At 38.7% G+C, this 20,488-nt stretch overlaps 1 protein-coding gene across 4 annotated transcripts; it reads right to left on the bottom strand.

The window, feature by feature from the left end:
* Positions 1–552: 552 nt before the first annotated feature.
* EBAG9 (estrogen receptor binding site associated, antigen, 9) lies at positions 553–20,488 on the bottom strand. Of its 4 annotated transcripts, none has more exons than XM_014965367.1 (8): positions 20,411–20,488; positions 13,680–13,855; positions 12,657–12,754; positions 9,251–9,375; positions 8,883–9,041; positions 6,735–6,842; positions 5,934–6,025; positions 553–1,086 (listed from the first exon to the last, which is right to left on the bottom strand). In XM_014965367.1, exons 4-8 carry the CDS (start codon positions 9,368–9,370, stop codon positions 966–968), a joined length of 600 nt encoding a protein of 199 aa, XP_014820853.1. In that variant the 5' UTR covers positions 9,371–9,375; positions 12,657–12,754; positions 13,680–13,855; positions 20,411–20,488; the 3' UTR covers positions 553–965. The 4 variants fall into 4 exon arrangements, with proteins under 4 accessions (XP_014820853.1, XP_014820852.1, XP_014820854.1 ...); XM_014965366.1 differs by having other exon boundaries at positions 9,251–9,329; XM_014965368.1 differs by lacking the exon at positions 13,680–13,855 and having other exon boundaries at positions 5,934–6,045; positions 9,251–9,329; positions 20,411–20,482.

The following is a 20,488-nucleotide window of genomic DNA, read 5'->3' as shown; positions in this document are numbered from 1 at the left end:
AGTGTAGAAAAAAATGGAATTTGAGAAGTGCTGTAAACTAAACTGAAAATTTTCACACTAGCTTTGTTAACAGGACGCCATTTTCTTCAATTATACTACCTATGCAACCAGTACAAGGTGTTAAGAGTTTTTTTCCCCTAACTGTAGGAAGAATTCCTGCTAGAAATAAAAATTTACAAACACAAGTATGTGATTAAATTGCTCCCCTACGTTCACAAAACCAGCCTCCATAAGAAAGGAGCAGCGTGCACTGCTGCTGTGCAGTGATGCCACTGCTGACACCCACCGCAGTGTCCCATGTGAATGGGCATGATAACTCAGGAAGCTGCAAGTGACAAAGTGACAAGAAATCCACTTCAGTGTTCAGCTGTAACTTGTGCTCTACCACAGCATACTCTACCAGGAATACACGTAGGGTTGCAGGTCATCCATAACAAGTTATTTTCTTCTGCACAGGTGAGTATGATCACCCATGGAAAACTCCGGAGTATTTATAAACACCTTTTTATAAAGGCAAAAGCAGACATTCTTTATCAGGCAGGAAGCAAAGGGTTCTTTAAAACGGTTTAATTACATGTTTCAGGTAAGCACAGACAATACAGTAGATTTCCCACCACTGAATATTTACATTCTTTTCTGTAGGCTTGAGCTGTTCATTAAGAGTGTCTTTCAATCAACATCCTTGCTCAATCACTTTTGCGGCAAAGAAGGTGCTGGAATAGAACTATTGCAGGAAACATCATTCCATCAAGGCATGATTTTCTGGGTTTTTTTCTCCTTTAACAACCACCTCGTAGTAGTTCAGGGTATTTTGGGAGAATCCTGGCTTCCAAGATGACCTGAAGAATGCATTGAAACCAAGCAGTGTGTTGAAGTCCTAGAAATACTGAAATCAATACCGATACGTATGCTGTAGAGCTGAAATTCTCTTTTTCACTGGCACTGCCACTGATGCCTGGTTTCTGTTAGGACAGTTTTACACCAATTTTGTTTTGTTCCTTTTTCATTAGCCTTTGGGCTTCTTTCTCCATTTTCTTCCGTTGTTGTTCTGCTGCTCTTTTTTCCCTTTCTGCTATCTTCTGTTGTCTGTAATTAAAGAAAACATGAATTGATAAACAACAGGAATCCAGTGTTCAGCATGGTCATACCTTAAGCTGCTGTCAATAAATAGGTTGTTGTAACTGATAAAAACAGAGCTTCAGTCTGCCATAGTTAGGCTTGGAACAGTTACTCCTTTATTGTGCTGAAGTCCCTTTTTTCAGATTAGTCTTAGGCAGTAATATTTGTTCAACTATTTTACAATCTAACAGCCACTCAATTCTCAAAGATTCAGAGCAATAAATCAGGGAAGAGAGTATGACAGTTAGAAGGCCTGGCGCTATTTAGAAAAAAAATAACAAATCTGTCTAATGCCCTGAAGATTGCCCATGTTTTCAAATTCAGACCAAAACAGACTACCTGTCTAAAACACTGACTTGTCTCCTCCCTTTCATCATCAGTAGTTATCCTCTTTGTAATGCAAGTATTATAAACATTTTCCTTATGATCAGATGAGATGATAACTTCTAATACTCCCTTTCACATGTTCAGGATCTGTGTTGTCCTCTATTGTTCAGTAAAAATATAAACTATAGCCTTGAAGGAAATAAAAAAATGATTCAAAAGTCTTCAGCTGTGTATCCTTTTAGCATTATTTCTTATCACTGCTATAGAACCTCAGACATCACTATCTGCTAGTTCAAAGAATCTGTCTACAGAAATAGGTTTCCAATTTCAACCTATACAATTCTATGATTCTATGAAATGCACAACTGACTAGAGGAAAGGAGAAAAAAAAACCCAACACAAAACACCACTCGTTTTATTCCCCCGTTTCAGCCAGAACACATCACAGAGTGGCGCAGGGGGAACAACTGGTCCAGACTCCAAGTGGGACATTGCAGCTCTCTACTGAATTGCATAAGTAGCAATAGATGGCATAAGGAGGTCACTCCTGCTTTGGATTCAGTTTATTAGAAAAGAAAAATTTGCTACGCTGCTTGCAAGAGGACTTTAAAAATAAAGCTTCATTAACTTGAAAAGGCAAAATTTAACATGGATTCAGTAAGAATAAAGACTTGCTTATTTAAAGAGAATAAAGAACTCCAAATGACAAGGCAGTAAGGAGTTAATCAATGTACCCAAATTACCTGTGTGCATCCACTTAAGTGTATAAAACATCCAGAATTAAAAACTGTCATCACCCGAAGCAACTTTCTCTGGTAGATTTCAACTACGAACAAACTGCGCACACAAAACTTAGAAATACTTGAGGTACAAAGACTACATATTACCTTTGCATTGGACAGGAGAGGGACTGCACTTATTAAGTCCCTTCATGGTTTCCCTTGATTGATTATTAATGGCTAGAAGTTTTCCTGTACTCTATTAAGCTGCTCTGCTGTCTGTCACGGAAAAATGAAATTAGTCATTCGCATCTATCTCCCAAGGTAATGGATGCCCAAACGTTGTGGGATTTTTTTTCATTTTGAGATCATGACCCGCTGTTCTACATTCCACCAAAAAGCTGGATAGTTGACAGTGCTGTCAGTGTAGCATATGCAGTGTAATAATATTTGCCACTTTACAGTAGCAGATTTTCTTATATTCCCCACACCTCTGAACTCACACAGAAGGGAAGAAGCTGTATGTACACCAGCCAGCACAAAGAGCCAGTGGAGCTCTAAAAAGCCACATGAGGTGTTAAGCAATGCTGCTATTCATTTGCAATTCCAAGGTGAAGAAAGTCATAGCAGATCATGTTTCCCTTCCCCCTATAAACTGCACGACACAGAACTCCTCTGCATATTGAAGTGCTTTCCATGCCCTCTACCAGCTGAGTAATTTTACCAGATTTCAGTTATGCTCAAATGAGAAGAGACCTTCACATAACCTCAGATAGAGGAACTAAGTCACCAAAAAATAATATAAACAAGTAGCTTACCACACAGTGACACCTTTCCACTGCTATTTCACTTGGTCATTATTCAAAACATTGTTCTCTATTTCAAACTTCCTGCATGTTTTCAAGTTACTGCCTTTCAGGCTCAGAAAGGTTTCATTTCTCAATAAAGGAAAAGCCTATAACAAATTGCAGCCATACCTGACTCACTTTTTCTGGGTTCCAAAGCAAGGAGTTTAGCAGAGTTTGGATGGAACGATACCGGTTGTTTAAACCAGGAAAGTATTAATTCCTGATGAGAACCTTGCTTTACATTCCTAACACAATTTGTATCAAAATGCACCAGCTTCAGTCTACAGGTGCAGATAGGTATCACAATGTGCAGAAGAAACTAAGTTCTAACTAACTTCAATTAACTGAAAATCTAGCTTATTATCCACTACACATGCTGGAAAGTTTCGTGCATCACAGCCCACAACCAGCAGGGGAGTGGCAAAAAAAACCAAAATCAAACCAAACCAGACTACAGAACTTAGTAGGCACCAGTAGCCTACTTCTCAGCAGTGTCTTTCAGCGTGCTTTGATTCCAGGAAGCATTTGGCTAAGACACGCCTGAATACAAAATGAGCTCCAGCAGGTCCCCAGACACAGCTGGCTAAGGGAGACCCTTACTTTTTCTGCACACTCATTTCATTCTCAGTGAGCACTGCTGGAGTACAGTCAGCACGAACACTCTGAAGGGCTGTGGGGACTCTGTCCCCCATTTAGCAGTCTGAAGTCTTCAGATTATTTTGTAGACCAAGATGCAGTCTTCTAGCCCTAAGAAGAGACTCCAGCTCACTTCCTTATTACAGTTGAAAACAGAGCCAGGTTTGTCAAGCACTGAAGTTTTATATTACGTGTCAGATGTAAATTACAACACAGATGTCTACTGCAAGACAAACTATAAACCCAGAAGGTATGTCCTGTCAATTTCGCTAAAAATCAGCCAGCACTTTCCTAAATTACAGAAATACATTGTAATTCGATGTGTCATGAATAAAACAAAAGTTTTACTTCACACAGCTGGGATACCGCTTACACAATGATCAGTTGTACTAACGTGGCCACTCAGAGCTGGCCAAGTGGTATTAATACAGCTACAGTTCTGGTCATGTTCTTTCTATGTACTTGAAATATTTGGACAGAAACACATCCCTTCTAAAACAAGTTGATAGTTTTTATTAAGGCCAGGGAAGAATTCTATGAAAATTAGCTACTTGAGTTGAAGCTCTCAATAGTAAAGATGTCAGGCTGAAATCAGCTTCAACCAAGTAAGATGACACTGCAAAAACCAGAATTTGTGGGTAAACCACAGTACTATCGCTATGTAAGAGATCTCTGTTACGAAGTATTCTGGAGCAAGAACCTGACAACTGGCAGACAACATACTTTTGACCATCATGGGAATATCCACTACATAAATTTTACACTCCAGAAATAAACTTGCATAATTTTTAGTAGCTAATTTGTATTAAAAAAGTCCCTGCCTCAGAAAGTTTGAGTACTTCTTTTCCTAGTCCAAAAAACATCTCTAATGGAATGTGGCAAGGGTTAAATAACGTACAATGCGGTCTCTGCAATTAGCAAAAGTAGTTGTTTCATTTCTCAGTTCAAAAAAAGCACTATTTCTCATTGCCTTTCTTTCTTTCTCTGGTGTATCATAGATTAAGTCTCAGGAGACTGCACTTCAGAGATTAAAGATCATACTAAGCCTATTGATATTCTTTATGGGAAAAGGCACTATCCTTGGAACAAAACCAGCCCAAAGGCACATCATTCATATCACAAAGGTTGTACTTCTGTGATACATTAGGGAAAGGCAAGACCTGAAACAGTTTCAGTACTGAAGTTAAAATAACCCTCAAGATATTGACCAGACAGTACACATAGAGGTATCTGGCTGAGTTTGCAAAAATATTTGCATTACAACCCTATTCTCACATGTTAAGCTGCTGCAGAGCAAGACTGACAGAATTAGAATTGGTTGAATTTATTATCTATCATTAATGCATCAAAAGTGTGCTGCTGACTTCCCTTGTCTTATTCCACTGGTTGAAAAAAGTAAATTTTCCTAAATAGTTCACCAGAATTCTCTTTTTTTTTTTGCAAAAATGTATTTTTTTTCCTTTAAAGATTCAGAGTTCTAGAATGGTTTTTGAACATATCATGTTCTTAGTTCTTATCATCAATATTATCCCACTGAAGACATGTATTTGGGATTTTCTGAGTAGAATGAGAGCAGTTTAGGGAGCTGAGGCAGGTTATCTGATGATGTAGCAAGCAATTAAAGTTTGATAAAACCTTGAAATGAAACAGGTTAATGTAAGTCATTGCCAATTCAAATCATTGTGTGTGATTAGCTTAAACTCAATCTGCATCTCTTCACCCTTCATACTCCTTCCTCGTGTTCTTAAGATGGAAAAGTATTCACACTAACTTTTTGCAAGACACTGATTTTACATTCAAGCCTTATTAGCTAGTTTCGTTAGCTAGAGAAGCATAGCTCCTACAGCAATTCCAAGCACACCTTCTACCCTGAACTACTTTTAGTTTACATCACACAGTTATGATCCTTTTTATAAGGATATCCACTGGCATTTTACTTCAAGTTGAAACATATTATTTGTACATAATAAATTGCTGGGGTTGGGGGAGCACATTGTTGGTTTTTTTTTTGCAGGGTGTGTGGGAGGGAGGGGGAAGGTTAATGTGTTGTTCCAATGTTCCAGTGATTCCAGATTTCCCCTAGTATCTTATCTGCTAAATTCATTAGATTCAAAATGTATTCTGCCAAGTATGAGTTACATAAAGATTTAGGTGCATAAAAATTATTTGCCTTAAGAATTGTTTAACTATGCTTAGCACTTACCAGAAAGGTGCCACAACAAAACCTGTATTTGATTCTTTTACATGTAAAAAGTTTACACAGCGTTAGATTATTTTCAGTTACCTAAGAACTTCTTCTGCCTGCCAGGCAGCATCTTCCTCTTCTTCCCAGGCATTAGTATTTTCTTGCCAAGTATCCAAGTCTCCCAGTTCAGGCTGAAACAAAAGAAGAGAAGCTCCAAGCACACGGAAAAAATAGATAAAACACATTTATTTTTCACTGTAACGCTTCAGACTTCCAGAAATATTTGAGATATGACAGTACTTCTCAGCTTATTGTCTGTGTTTTCCTCTGCTCTAATGCTGACTTTTTCCAGTTAATTGTTAGACGGTTTTTTGGATTCTATTAGTGGGTAACAAAGGAAGGAAGGAAGGAAGTACTGGAGTGCATTTTTAGGAAGGAGAAGATTGAGCAGATGAAATGAGTAGATAGCATAAAAGATTTCTGGAGCTGCATGAACAAACCAACATGTACACCCACATGTTCGTGTGTCCAGTATCAAAAAAATCTAAACAAACCAACAAAAAACAAACCGTTTGCTCTTTTTTTTAGGAATTTACTGTGTAGAATCCAAAACAAAAAAAAGTATAGTCCATTGTGTAGAAGATTTGCAAGTATACGAGTGTTTGGAAGCTTCTTACCTTTTTATCACTGATCTGTTAAGTTTCCCAGTAGAATAAATTAGTTAAAATTAGATAAACTACTTCATTGCTTTGAACAAAATATTCAATTTTAAACAATTTACATTATTCCACAACTATTCCTCTTGCTTCCCACAATGCAGACCGTAGGCAGACTATTCCTTCTCCTACAGGACAGTCTTGTAACTGTCAAATACAAGATCAATACTTAGAGCATACTTACAGACTGGTGAATAAAAGGAATATCTTGTGTAGCTGCTAATCTGCTAGAGAATCCTGTATTTCCCTCTGGAATCCCAAAATTTAAAGGCTCTCGTTTTTTAATAACTATCTGAAAATATTCAAAAAAAGGAATGAAAAGTGGTAAGTCAAAGCAGTGCACAGATCCCTTGGTGATCATATAACTCTATGACTGTGAAGGTGCAACTACACGACACTGCACCATGTCTCATACCTGCTCAGGGTCTGGAAGCTCTACAGCCACATGAACTGGTGAGAGAAGCGAAATGCAAAAGACACAAGAATGCCCTCCTCCCCCTACTAGCTTTTTCTTAAGTCACATGGAAACCTACGACTGCATCAAGACAGAGAAAGGGCACAAAGACTTAAAGACCAAATAACCACATGTCCCAATACTCATATGAGCTACCAGTTATATGACATATTGGTTGGAGAAATCCTGCTTCCATGACAGGTCAGTGTAAGACACTACTCTTGAGGATAGTGCTGTCTGCACAGATATACTGCTTTGGAGCATGAGATCTCGTAGCTACCTCAATAGCATATCTGTGCAGACAATTCAAGTTTCAATGGTTGCACTGTAATTCACTATCACATCAACTGGTAAAGCTCTGTACTGATTTGGCTGAAAAACATGCACTAATGTTTCTCCTAAAAGGCTTATTAGCAAATTTAACATGTTTGCTAACATCACCTATCCCTTATTTGTCATGAACTCAAGAAACCAACTTATTTATTTCATTTAGCTTACTTTAAGTCTCTGCTGCTTCCAAAATAGGTAGATTCACACTTCCACAGACTGTACAAATGCTAGTACCAATGCAAGAAAGGAAACAGGACTAGACCATCTTATTTAGCAATGACACACTCTGTTATTTGACTGAAGCTCCATTTCCAGACATTGTAAATATGAGCAGTTAATGTGAGTAGAATCCACTTCAGACATCAGGGTTTATATTGATCCCATATTCAGTAGAAACACAAATGCAAATTCATAATTAAAAGTGGTAAGTAAGCAGGAATGTTCTTCACAGTGCCTGCAGTCATCTCTAGAGATACATTTAAAGGATACTCAGTATACAGTATTCAAACAGCATGGACTCTTCTTGAGTTTTGTTCTGAGCCTGAAGCTCATTCTATCATGTCATTAGATACAAAGGAGAAATCTACCTCTCCCCAGTCCTCCCTCTGCCCCCCAGATTTTGAAAGATCAAAATCCTTAGAAGAATTTAGTCCACCGAATACTGTAGATGCTGAACGTATAGAAAACTGACCCCAGTATCACCTCCAGTTCGTAGGACTACAGCCAGATTCAGGCTGAAGAGGCCTCAGGATGTCTGTGACCCAATCTCCTCCTCAAACCACCATCAGCTCTGAGGCTGATGAAGGTACTCTGGGCTTATCCACTTGGGTCTTGAAAACTTCCAGAGATGGGAGTCTGTACAACCCCTGTGGTAACCTGTTCAAGTACCTGACTGCCTTTGTTGTGAAAAACATTTTCCAATTGACTCAAAGCCCTGTTAAGTACCCAGCTGGAAGATTTCCACACAGAAACAAAACTTGCAATTGCCAGAAGTTTAAATCAGCATTTATTTATGGTGTTGATGCTCTGGTGGACATGCCCTTTTCTCTTGTCTCCATAATAAAAATGGGTATTTGAAGTGCAAGCTATTTTGAAATACCAGCTCCTCAAGTCCAGCCTCCCCAGTGTAACTTGGTGAAACACGTAACCACTGTTTGCTGAAACAGCAGTGCTGCTACCTCAGACTTAGGAGACCAGGACATGGAATGTGTCTGTTGCAATGATGGAAGGGTATGAGCACCAGTATCTTAGTGCAGTGGTTCCATTTGCAGAGTTAAAGTGACTTGAAGGTTCTCACATTATACCTCCCAGAGCTTTCAGACTAATAAATTATTCATAAGTTTCCAATAACATTAAGACTAGAGATGTAAACATGAATTAGCATCACATTCATTAAGATCTCAGAGTCAGTATTTTTAATTGGACATTTTAGCCTATGCATCAGTACCTATCTTCACTTCAATAGAACAGCTTAATTTTACCAGCAGCACTTTCTATTTTAAAGCAAGGAAAATCCTCTGTAAGTATAGCTGAAGGTGCAATACTTACTTTTTGAGTTTTTCTTATAGTTGGTGTCATATCTTTAAAATAATCGGGTTCCATTTGTTCCAAAGGATTTTGCTGAGCAGCCACATTCCCATTGCCACCTTCAATCTTCACACTGGTAGGTGCATCTTCATCCCATGAAGACCAGTCTTCTACTTCCGGCTGAACAAAAGTATATGGTAGGAGTTAGTATTATCTGCAAGTAAAAACTTGTGGTTTTATATCTTGCTAAGATACATTCTTAATATTAGATAGCATATATAATAATATTATATCTTTCTAAGGCATGTACCAATCCTGTTGTAGGATTCTGGTGTAATTACTCTGTTAAATGATGATCTATTAAAGCCACCTACCACTTAAGCAATTACCTGTTTAGGAACTGATGAATAATCCACTGTGGTTGGCAAAGTTATTTGGTCTCCACTTAACTTTCGCCCTCTTCCAGACCTGAAAGAAAAATGTAGGATTCCTCCAAGCTCTGAAAACATGAGCACTAAGTTTAAAAAAAACAAAAAGGAAGTCTGAGAACAGCACTACTGAAAATAGTCATGGCTAAAACATTAAGACCCTAAGCTACCTTAGTATTAACTACTGCCAGTAAAAGTCTGCTAAACAAAGGAATTTCATCATTAATTTCAAAGTGCAATTTACTTTTCAAACTGCAGGGAAACACGAGAAGAAGCAACTCTAAGAAATATGAAAACGGACAAATTAACTCAGTTATTTGCATACAGTCAGAATTTTTAGACAGTGCTTATGAAGCTGACAGGGGGGCATTTGTTCAAAGATGACTGTTTCTACCGTAAACTGCAAAATCTTTCTACTTGTCTTAGATGTTAAACCGTGTCTAACTAATTGCTTCCTGAGCTACTTGGTTTGAAAGCCACTCTGAAGCACTTTTTCCTTCGAAGTCTCAACAGAGGTAGTATAACACTTGGCAAGTGAGCAGCTTCTGTTCAATACATACTTCTACTTATGTGAAATGCTTTCATTTAAAGAGCATTCTCAACATCACATCAAATAATTTTAACTGAAAACAAGCACTAATGCATTGCAAATAAAACACCTAGGTATTTACTTCATAACAGTGTTCAAAGATCACAATCATACTTAAAATACTTTTTGCTGACATTCACTATATTTCAAAACCTTTCAATACAAGATGAAAATCCAGGCGTACAGTCATGTTTTGCTCAAGGAATGTAAGCTTCTACAGCAAGACAGTCATATAACTGACCTTATGCAGCTTGGAAAAGTTAAGTTTTTTATTACTACTGATGAGAATAAATTTGGGAAACTACAATTTGGAGTTTGTATCCCTTACTAGAATGTTCTATAATAGAAAAACTATCAACTCAGAATAGCTGAATTGCTTGTAATGCTGCCTCTGCTGCATACTGGTAAGTGATTAGATATATTTTCCCTACTTTACTAATAGAATCTTCCTTAGAAACGATCAGGTGCTATCATCAAATTTTCTAGCTTTATATAATTAACTCTAGCCCCTTTAGAAACTGTTCCTTTAAGCAGAAAAGCAACACAGATTAGGGGTAAAGGAAGGTGAAAACACTCCTCCCTCAAAGACATTAGAAACTTCAGATTCTGGCTGGCTAGAAAGAGTCTGGTCCCTAACGAAAAACCGAGCTTGGAAACATCCTCCTTCAGACCTGTATAACACACATATCTTTAATACTATTCTAAGTCATCACTTCTGCAATTATACGTATTTCCCTATTTATGTGATCTAGAAAACTCCAGCAAGTGGTTCATACAAGCTTTCATCTAGCAAAAATGATTACACTACCAAGGGTGAGTGTGGGAGGAAACAGCTTCTACCGTACAACACAGAAAGGAATATGCTAGCGAAGGCAGCACTGAGGAAGGCTGCAAATCTCCACTTCTTCTACAAAGGAAACAAGATGCTTATAGGAACGATTGCTTCACAACCATCACTAGATAGATACTGATCACCGCTCTGAATGCCAAACGCCTCAAGAATTCTTGGGTTTGTTTCTCTTTACTAATTAGCAGCATCTAGATTTCTCAGCTGGAGAAGACAATTAAAGATTTTTAATAGAATGAAGTTTCATTTCTTGTTATACCTTGTATTTCCTGGAAACATTGGATCTAAGCAGGTTGTTGTTTATCAAAAAAAGTTTCAACTAAAGATATGACTAATATTACATGTTGGCTTCACACTGCCTAGAAAGATGCACAATTTCTACAGGCACTTGTTCAAATGAAAAATGAATGTAAACTATATAATCCAAATAAGTACTAGCTCATATCCACTGAATTAAAATGCACGTTTAATTAAATCACATTTGCTAGTTATCAGACATACTCATATGCAGGGGTGTATTACAGGAAAACAAAATTTATCAGGCTATGCTTTGCAGCTGACATTAAGCAGGAGAAACCTCTAGAGTTAATGGACTGAACTAATTTGATCCACCAACTTGCTTACGTGAAAGATTAGGTTTTTATACTTTCAGCTACTTGTTATTCACAGAAAAAAGGTTCTCTTACTTTTTACTCCCAAGCACTTCTTCAGCTGTTCAAGGATTCAGTTCATTCAAAAGTTGAAAAATGTAGGATACTGTCATTACACCTACTAAACAATTATCCGCTTATAAACATTACCTTAACACTTAGAGAGATGAAGCGTCCATGTAGCATAGAAGCTATCATCAACTCAGTGTTTTGACTTCTTTTAGAACTTGAACAGCAAGTATTCTTAATTTAATTGGGGATTCAAATCACAGAACTAAGGTTGACATGTGGCATTAAAATTTTATCTTTTTAAAGCTTCCATTAGATCTGTAGTGAACTTACCAACCAGTTGAGAGCTTCCTTTTATTCTTGTAATATGTAGATAAACGCAAAATAAACACTTATTTTGTGTCTAAGGCATATCCTACATATGCTTTAACCTCACTGGCAAAGCAGTAGTTATCATACATAAAAGAAGAATATATTTCTCTAGATTGCTATTTGTTTACATAAAACAACTTTCTGCAAGGGTGGCAGAAGCAACAGTAATTCACATAATAGCACAGTGCCCAGAAGATGTCTCTCAGGTACTCTGCTACTGTACTGTTGAACTCTACTATTATACAGCCCTAACTCTTGAGGGTTTTTTGAACGCTTCTAGAGACTACACTGCTGCATTCATTATTCTACAACTCAAAAGAACGTTAAATATGACTTACAAGAATAAGCAAAAGTAAGTCGTGTTCATGAAAAAAAAATAAAAGCAGTTCCCTTGAACTTTAATCACGGTCCTCCAAACTTTTGAAAAAATCTTGAACAGGCAGAAGAATCTGAAGTCTGAGGCAACTGCATCTTGACAAAGCGGGATGAGAGTCACATTTATAATGAAAGCCGACCAAGCGATGACTGGGCAGATGCTGCCATTAATTGAATCCCTTAAAAACCAAAATATCACTTGCCAAGTACTTCTAGAAAATGCAGAGAACAATTTTTCTTAAAGTTTGACACAGGGTAGCTTTAAAAAGCAATTCTGAAAGCCTGTCACAGCTGTTTAGAAAACACTCCTCATTAGAGCTATCATACCACAAAATACACTCACAACTTCTGAAGGAATATGCAAATTAAAGAATGAATTTGACTTAGTCTTTATGTCTTGATTGTCTTGCAATTAGTAAAACCAGAAATGGAAAAAGCAATGGGTGGATGTTTGGAGAAGGAAAGAAGTGCAAGAACCTGCAATTAAAAAAGCAAAGGTAACCAAATTAAATAAGACTTGTTTACCTGCATATTAACTTTTTAATGAAAGAAAGCACTGCTGCCAGGCAAGTACAGATTTTAAAGAGTCGAAACTGTGTTATGGCCATGGTGAGAAACCCTTCCTGCAAAAGAAAAGAGTTAGATGTAGAGGATTATACATCTTTACACAGTTCTTAAAGTCTATTTCCTTAGTTGCTGATAAGCAAGGAGCATTCTGTGGACATACATTAGTGTGAGGAAAGAAAAGAGGTACCTGAAGCAAAGATGCTGCCTGCCTACTGTCAGGAGATTTCAGTGATGTAAACAATACAAGTACCTAAACGTATATGGCCTCTAAAGAAACAGAGTATAATCATAGGTAAAGTCACAATTAAAGATACTTTTACAGGGGAAGTGGGGGCAATCAATTGCAGTGACTGTACAGCTGATCTATTTTAGACACTAGCAATGGCACTGAACACTAGCAATGCAAGAAGAACAGAATAATCATCAGTAAGAATGTCACACTTGCTTGAGCAAGTCTTGCATATACAAATTATAAATTTAGTCATTGAGTCAAAACTCAAAATTAGCCATTTAAATTTAGTTTCCATTTAGATGGAAATGTATGATGAGAACAAACACTGTTTATTTTAGAACCAGTGTCACTGAAAAATTATCACCAAAGAATGATTCTGTTCATCCTGTGTACACTATAGCACTGGTTAACCCCTAGATCTATCAATATTCCTATGCCAGACTGGATCATACTAGCAAACCCAGCCAAGAAAAAAATCATCTTTGGCTGAAGCCACTTAATGTTGCAGCTACTTTTCAGTGTCAATTTGATAATCTAGAGGATTTATACTCAGTATATCACATTGCAACAAATCCCCTCAAACAGGTACAGACTGAGTCAGAATAATCTGCTGTAATTCAAGGATCCCTTTTCTCTCTTCTACAGGTGAAGATTTCAGAGAAAATAATAAGAGGTTAGACTTCACAAATAGCTTTTCATTATATATATCTACACTTGTAACAACATTTTCTGTTGCAAGTTTAACATACCTCCTGGTGAGAAGAGAAGGCAGCCCTGTGACATTTTCCTCAGGCAATGAGTATTCCATGGAAGGACAGCTTGATTTCAAATATGCTATGGCATTTATATCACTTTTTATATTCCAGGCTTTAAGTTAGGAAGAGTCAGGAAGGTGGATCATTAGGTAGGCTGCTCCAATACTGCCCTGAGGATTTTATTAAAAAGTACATAATGGGATTTGTGAGCTTCATGGAGCTTAAATTTATTTTTTATTGGTGCTCATTTGCTAAATAATGTAACTAGGATTAAACACTGTAGTAATATAGTACTGGAAAGTACTTGCTGCACATACAGTCCAGATCAGGAATTTCTGCTACTGAGAAATCATGCAGGTTGGCTACTAAACAAACAGGCCCTGTTACTGTAAAATGGAAGGCTTAAATCAGTAAGTAACCCCCAAATTACAGACCACACTACAAGCTGTAGTGTGGGAAAAAGGCCTCACAGGACACATTTCACCTCTACTTCAACACTAGTGTTGACTTCATCTCATTTCATGAGAGATGTAAAAAATTTAGAGAAGTTTATACAAGAGTAGGTATTAAATGGGCTCTTCATCTAATTGGAACAGGAAACAGTCAAACTTCCCACAAAGAAGCAAGAATGGCAGACACCATCCAACACATCCAGCTTTCAGTTTTAAAGCTAGGACTATCATTCTGTATTGTGCTCAAGCACGTCCTTACTTTCTGGAATAAGCAATTTTGACAATATCTAGGTGACAGGAGAAAGCGTGAGTCGAGAATTAGAACAATGCAGAAATAGTGGAAGTTAGTGAAAAAACAATGGGTAGTCACTAGAGGGACAGTTCTCTATTCTAAAGGTAGAAATTATTGCATTAACGCTGAATTGGTGGAAGAAATACTTTTAAAAAAGGCAGCTAGAAGCCAGCTACCTGGGATTTGAGGTATGAAGAGCAGGTGACTTGCTGAAATGAGAATAAAAGCATAGCTTTTCTGAAATGAAGCTTGCTTAGAAGCTCACTCCACTCTACCAGAAATCACTCTTCTATCAGCTTGGGGGGCAGGAGTAGCAAAGCACTCAATGTTAAAAAGAGTAAAGCCATTTTCCCCACACTTCAGCCTAATGGCCACATTAGACGGTCTAGCCAGATCCTAAATTAAAAACCAAACTATTGATTGAAAAGGTCGTTTTAGGAACCAACAATTACTCAAAACCAAAAACCTCTGCAGACAATATTATTTCTGCCTAAGTTCAAATGACTAGGAGGTTTACTGCATAAATGCAAAACTAAAACCAAAACAACTTTAAAGTCTGTCAGTTACATATGTACACATATGTAAATATGTGTACATATATATAAACCACCATTTTTTCAACTCATCTCCATTTTTTTATATATCAAATTGTATACTGTATTGATTTCTCAAAATAAAGTTAAACAACTAAAAAACCAGAATCCACAAGAAGTTTAGCTTGCAAGCTTGTGAAGTCCACCACTGACAAGAGTTAGCCGCCAGAAGTTAATCCATTTTTCCCAGGTCATTCCTATATACGAGTGACTACAGTTCCAGTATCACCAGTGTGCCCGTTTGGCAGGGTTCAATAGCTACTGTAATTCCCCATAACAATTGGGTAACTTGTCCCTTTCCACTTTCTACGTGTCATGCCAAAAGTTCAGAGTTATGATGAGAGAGACACACACACAATCACATAATGTACTTGTGGTAGAGCTGCATTTCACTTCAACTGTGTCAGCGCTCGGCCCTTCCAGACAGTAAGCACTGTTTTCCCTGCCCCTCCTCTGAGCTCTGACTGTAGTCTTCTCGATTGAGTTAAACTCTGTACACTGCAAATTGTCAGTCACAATCAGAGTTTTGGCAACGATACACTATCAGCTACCCACAGTAATATTAGCAATCACCCACCTTTAAGAAGTACTTTTGTCAGTTTAGCTGGTTTTTATACTGCTAATTAAGATAGGAAGCAATATATTTATATTAATTTTAGCAAGGTGCTAAAAGCTGTTTAAAGTAGAATCTTGAACTAACTATTGGTTAAAGATTAGGACAAGTCAAGCCTTCTCAGTGTCTGAAACAGCACTTGAAGCATTTGCATTGCTGCTCTAAGGCCAGCACTACCCAAAAAGAAAAGTTGAAGGTAAGCTAAAGATTTTGAGTTTTGTTTGGTGCCCTTTGGGAGAGAGGGGGTTGTGTTTGTTTGGGGTTTCTTTCTAAGTAAATTAACTAATAAATTTTCTCAAAGGTAAATAAGTCTATATTCTGAAGCATTTGTATGAATACAAATGCACATGGAACATTAATATTTCTTAAATTCACTGAAAACTTAATTTGCCTGATACCATTACACTAAACTTGTTAAGTGAAACAAAGTGTTTATTCTTTTTTTGTCCATCTTTCTCAAACACTGGAAAGAAGCCCAGACATGTATCTTCCTTATCTCATGAACGGGAAAAAATGCTGAACAGTGTAATGCTAAATGGCAGGGCCACCACCTTCTTTCTTCCTTTTCTTCGCTTAAGCCTTTCCTTGATAATCAATCCCCAAAGCAACTGCAACTATATCAGCAGCCAAGTATGATGCAGACGACACAAAGGCATAATACCAAGTGGCAGTGCTCCATCAAGAATCCCAGAATATTTCTTAACAGATGGAGGCAAAAATGAAACACTGGAGCAGAATTCAGAAAACCCAATAGAGTTGTCCATCAGCCTGATACAGCACCTTGTGCCTCAGCTGCCCACTTGCAAAACAGGACAGAGCTCTCCTTCTCCCATTACTGAGATTACTTCTAATGTATTACATTTATCAGACTTACTGTCAACTGAACTTTTAAGTTACATAACAGATATAAATAAGCAAATAAATCAGGACATGAATCCTAATTAATTTAATTCTAGCAGCTGATACAACAATTTTGGAACAGACGCCAAATTCAGCTGGAGTTTGACTTGCATAGCTCATGCTGCCTTGTGTTAGTATAAAGTCACAGCAGCTGCTCACATGGAAGATGAGCAGAGACTGGATTAAAGCATGGCAGCAGCAAGACGTTAAACATATTAGAGCCAAGTCAGAAGAATGAGGCAACTTATCTCTGAAAACATTTTATGGATCCTTAAACAAAATACAGTGAATGAAAGAAAAGTTCAGAAGTTTATTGAACGGAAACATCTTTACATTGCTTTCAGCTTGCAAGAGCGGCCTTGTTAGAACTCCTGGCACCTCTGACTTCACTGACACTAGCCAGCAAATTGTTTGTGGCACACACAGTCCCAGCCAAGCTAGTCAACTATGGTGCGGTAAGTAAGACTCTCACTGGCCATCGCTGTACAATGAGCACATTGTCACCTAGAGAAGCACTTCCTCTTTCATACCTAATTGCACACACAAACATCACTTCAACAATATTTCAAGAGACAGCCTATTCTAAAATAAAGTCACTTGGTGGCTCTAAAATTGCTTTAGAGACTTGTTTTCTCCTGGTGAACTCACCTGCAACTGTCAGTGAAAAAGATACCAAAACACTCATATTATATAGAGCACCCACCCTGCTCTCCACTGTTCCTCTACAATACTGACTGATTTGTACTGTGTAGTTTTCTTTAGGTATCATCATCTTCAAAATGGAATTTCTGCCTTGAATTACAAGTGCTTTGTGAATTGATTACTTTTTCTTTCACATCAGCTCATCTCTGACTCTGGAATGAATATATGAAGCCATCTTGGAGACAGTGATTTTAACTTGTATTAAAGACAGCCAGACAGTCTGAAACAGAAGGGTTCCCCAAGAACTGCACATCTACCTAAGTAGTCATAAAAAAAGCCTCACCTTCCTAAATCAAAATGAGGAATCCACTCCCTAGTAAAAAAGATTAACATGGCCTTGAGTGCTTACAGATGTGTGGCAGTGTGCACCAACCTGGCCTTCACCTCCTGTAACTCTGCCCAAGCGATAACCACCTGTGGTGGTCATAATGGGTGCATCTAGTGGCAGCATCTGGGGCTCCATGTGGTTTCTGAGGGACAGATAACACAATAGCCAAGGGCTAACTTGAGCAACACTGGTACTGAGGTTCTCCCCTTGAGTAGGGACGTCTCTCAAGGTTACTTCTTGAGATTCAGAGATTCCTTGCCACAACAGATCCTATTAAGTGACAAAGAGCATGCTAAACTTTGAAATCTTAGCTAAGTGATATGAAGGATTGATTGTGCATATATAATCCTTTAGACATAAACCATCGACCAAGTCTGGGCCTAGGATTGGATCCAGACGTACCCAGATCCCTCTCTAAGAAGGACTTAAAAAGCAAGAAGGTCCTTTCTGAACCTTGACTCAGTGGGAGGGCCTCCTGGCAGTTCTGACTGACCCTGTTCTCTGTGCAGTAAATAACCAAGTGTGCCTTGCCATCAAATCTTGTTAAAACAGTGTCAGATTTACCATCAAACTTTGTTAAATCCCTGTTTTATATCAATAAATGTATCACTGCTTCTTTCTACGAGTGAAGTGCGTTGCTCCGTCTGTGACAATCTGTCAGCACCAAATCCCCACAAAAGCACCACTAAACCAGTATGGTTTCACTAGAACAGCTAATAAAAAACAGCATCTCATGCATTTCAAAGACAGCAACCATGATTCTGTAGCCTGCTGAGAAGGTTCCACTCCCATTTTCCTGGTTGATTTCTGTGTTTGTTTGGTTTTTGTTTGCTTATGTATTTTTAAATCACCTTATATAGAAATATAATATTGGGATCACTGAGGGAGGAGGAAAAAACTTACTGAGTCTGATAAATAGAAAGATTAAACAGCAGCATTACTGAACCTTGAAGCCAGGCTACCACAGCACTAGAGAGAGGTGCAGAATCCAAAGATAAGATTAAGAGGCATCCCCTCGATCTAACTATAGGTAGGTGACTGGGGGATATCTGTAAAAGGCACTGTAGTATCAGTACTAATGCTCCAACTTCCAGTGCAAGCACCCTAACTAGGCATTTGTGAGGTAGCTGGGAGAGAAGACTACTCTGCCTATGATTTATGGGAGTTGAGCTAAATCATCCAAGGTGCTCAAATCCAGGCAGAGATTTCAAGAGTATCAGGAGCTACAAAAGATATCAAAATTCAAGAAGGAATGTTTGTCTTTCTAACTGAAGGCAGTAAAAGTTGGTGGTTCCTAAGCTGTTCCTGGACACCCAACACTCTTTTACACAACGTATGGAATTTCAATTTTTTTTTTTTTAAATGTGTACTTCTAGATCCATAAAACTTCTATAGTAATACTACCTCATCTCACCCCTTAACATATAAGAAACTGAACATAGTTCCAATTTAATAATTATTAATTTAATAATATTTAATTAATAATTAAATATTATTAAATATTAAATAATTAATTAATAATTTAATATTCCAAGTTAATAATGTTAACTCTTGAAGCTTTCTGTTCTGAATAAGTCTTATTTTCAAGGCAATGTCAGTTAAAAATAGAAAGTTTTTGTCCACTGACTAATCAGTCATTGACAATTCCTGATCTATATAGGCTACTGCCCCCTGAAAACAGAGAGAACTTAGAGACTGAAGTCATGCAATCCCATGATACTACACTACAATTTTGTTCACACTTTCAAGTAGTCTTTGACATAATGCATTAATTCATGTAACTGGCTTCACAACACTGGAGAAGTTCTCATACACAGAACCAGAGTTTAGGAGACCACAGTTCTATTCCAGTCCTTATCAGTCATCCTGGATTTAAGTTACCTGTACCTGCATGGAAAGCCAGAGACAACAAATTAACACACTCTCACTGTTACTACCACAAAATCATCTTGCAACATCAGTTGTCTCAACAAGCACCACTTATTTACAATCAAGATACACTACAAGACACACTGTGCAAGATGGCTTAAAGAAAGCTCTATAAGGCACATCTGTACTTCTATAAAGCTGCAAGCTATACTATTTTTCATTAGATGTGCAACTAAGGCACTTACATTGTGGATTCATGACCATGAAACAGTGCCCCACCACTCCACATAACAACCCAGGCTCAAGTGTTTAAATTAGCTGCAGCACCGAATCCAGACGGTAGCTCTTAAGTTTTCTGTGACCTGTTAGAGATTCTTAACTCCTTAAGGGTGTACTAAACAACTTTCATTTTAACTTCTATGCAATTTGTCAGTCAGCATGAACAAAGAAAAATTTCAGACTAGGTAACCCCACACAGTGCCATCCCACAGAGACCCTAGAAACACCCAAAAAAAGCCCTTAACACCACTCCCCCTCAACTCTGACAGGACATGCTCTCCCCCGCCCCTCCTTTTTCCACAGGATGCCAAAACTCCCAGCCCCAAACGCTGCCTATCTACTCGTCACTCACTTCATGTACTTCCCAGCCCGGGAGACTTCCACCACCCCGCTCCTGCCCGCCACGGAACGGGCCCGGACCAGCCGGGCAGGGACACGGGGCAGCCGCAGGCCTCTCCCTCCTCAGGGACGGCCGGGCAGGCCCGCCGCTGGGCGAGGGCCGGTGGGGCGCAGGTGCGGCGGCTGCCACACCGCCCCAGGGCGTCCCGAGCTCGGAAAGGGCCAGAGGCGCAGGCGTTACCGAGACGGAACCGCCAGGGCCTGCCCCGCGGCGGGAAGGGGCCGAGGCCGGGCCCCCTGCCCAGCACGAAGCGGAAGCGGGCACCGGGCGGCAAGGGACCCCCCCCCCGCCGCTCACCTGCCCGAGAGGGAGGGGTATCCAGAGGGCACGGGGCGCCAGGGGCCGAGGCGGCCGCTCCCGCAGCCGCCGCCCGTC

Source organism: Calidris pugnax, unplaced genomic scaffold (genome assembly GCF_001431845.1).
Source record: "Calidris pugnax isolate Ruff unplaced genomic scaffold, ASM143184v1 scaffold41, whole genome shotgun sequence".
Lineage (NCBI taxonomy): Eukaryota > Metazoa > Chordata > Aves > Charadriiformes > Scolopacidae > Calidris > Calidris pugnax.
The sequence above is the reverse complement of the archived record's forward strand: the minus strand, read 5'-3'. Positions and strand labels throughout refer to the sequence as shown.

What these genes read in the sequence shown, in the direction of transcription:
- EBAG9 (XM_014965366.1), bottom strand. Translation starts at nt 12,739, where the DNA reads ATGGCCATAACACAGTTTCGACTCTTTAAAATCTGTACTTGCCTGGCA. An exon ending in ATTAAAAAGTTAATATGCAG is followed by an intron (nt 9,330 to 12,656) that starts GTAAACAAGTCT and finishes TTTTTCTTTCAG; the next exon opens with GTCTGGAAGAGGGCGAAAGT. An exon ending in ATTCATCAGTTCCTAAACAG is followed by an intron (nt 9,042 to 9,250) that starts GTAATTGCTTAA and finishes ACTTTTGTTCAG; the next exon opens with CCGGAAGTAGAAGACTGGTC.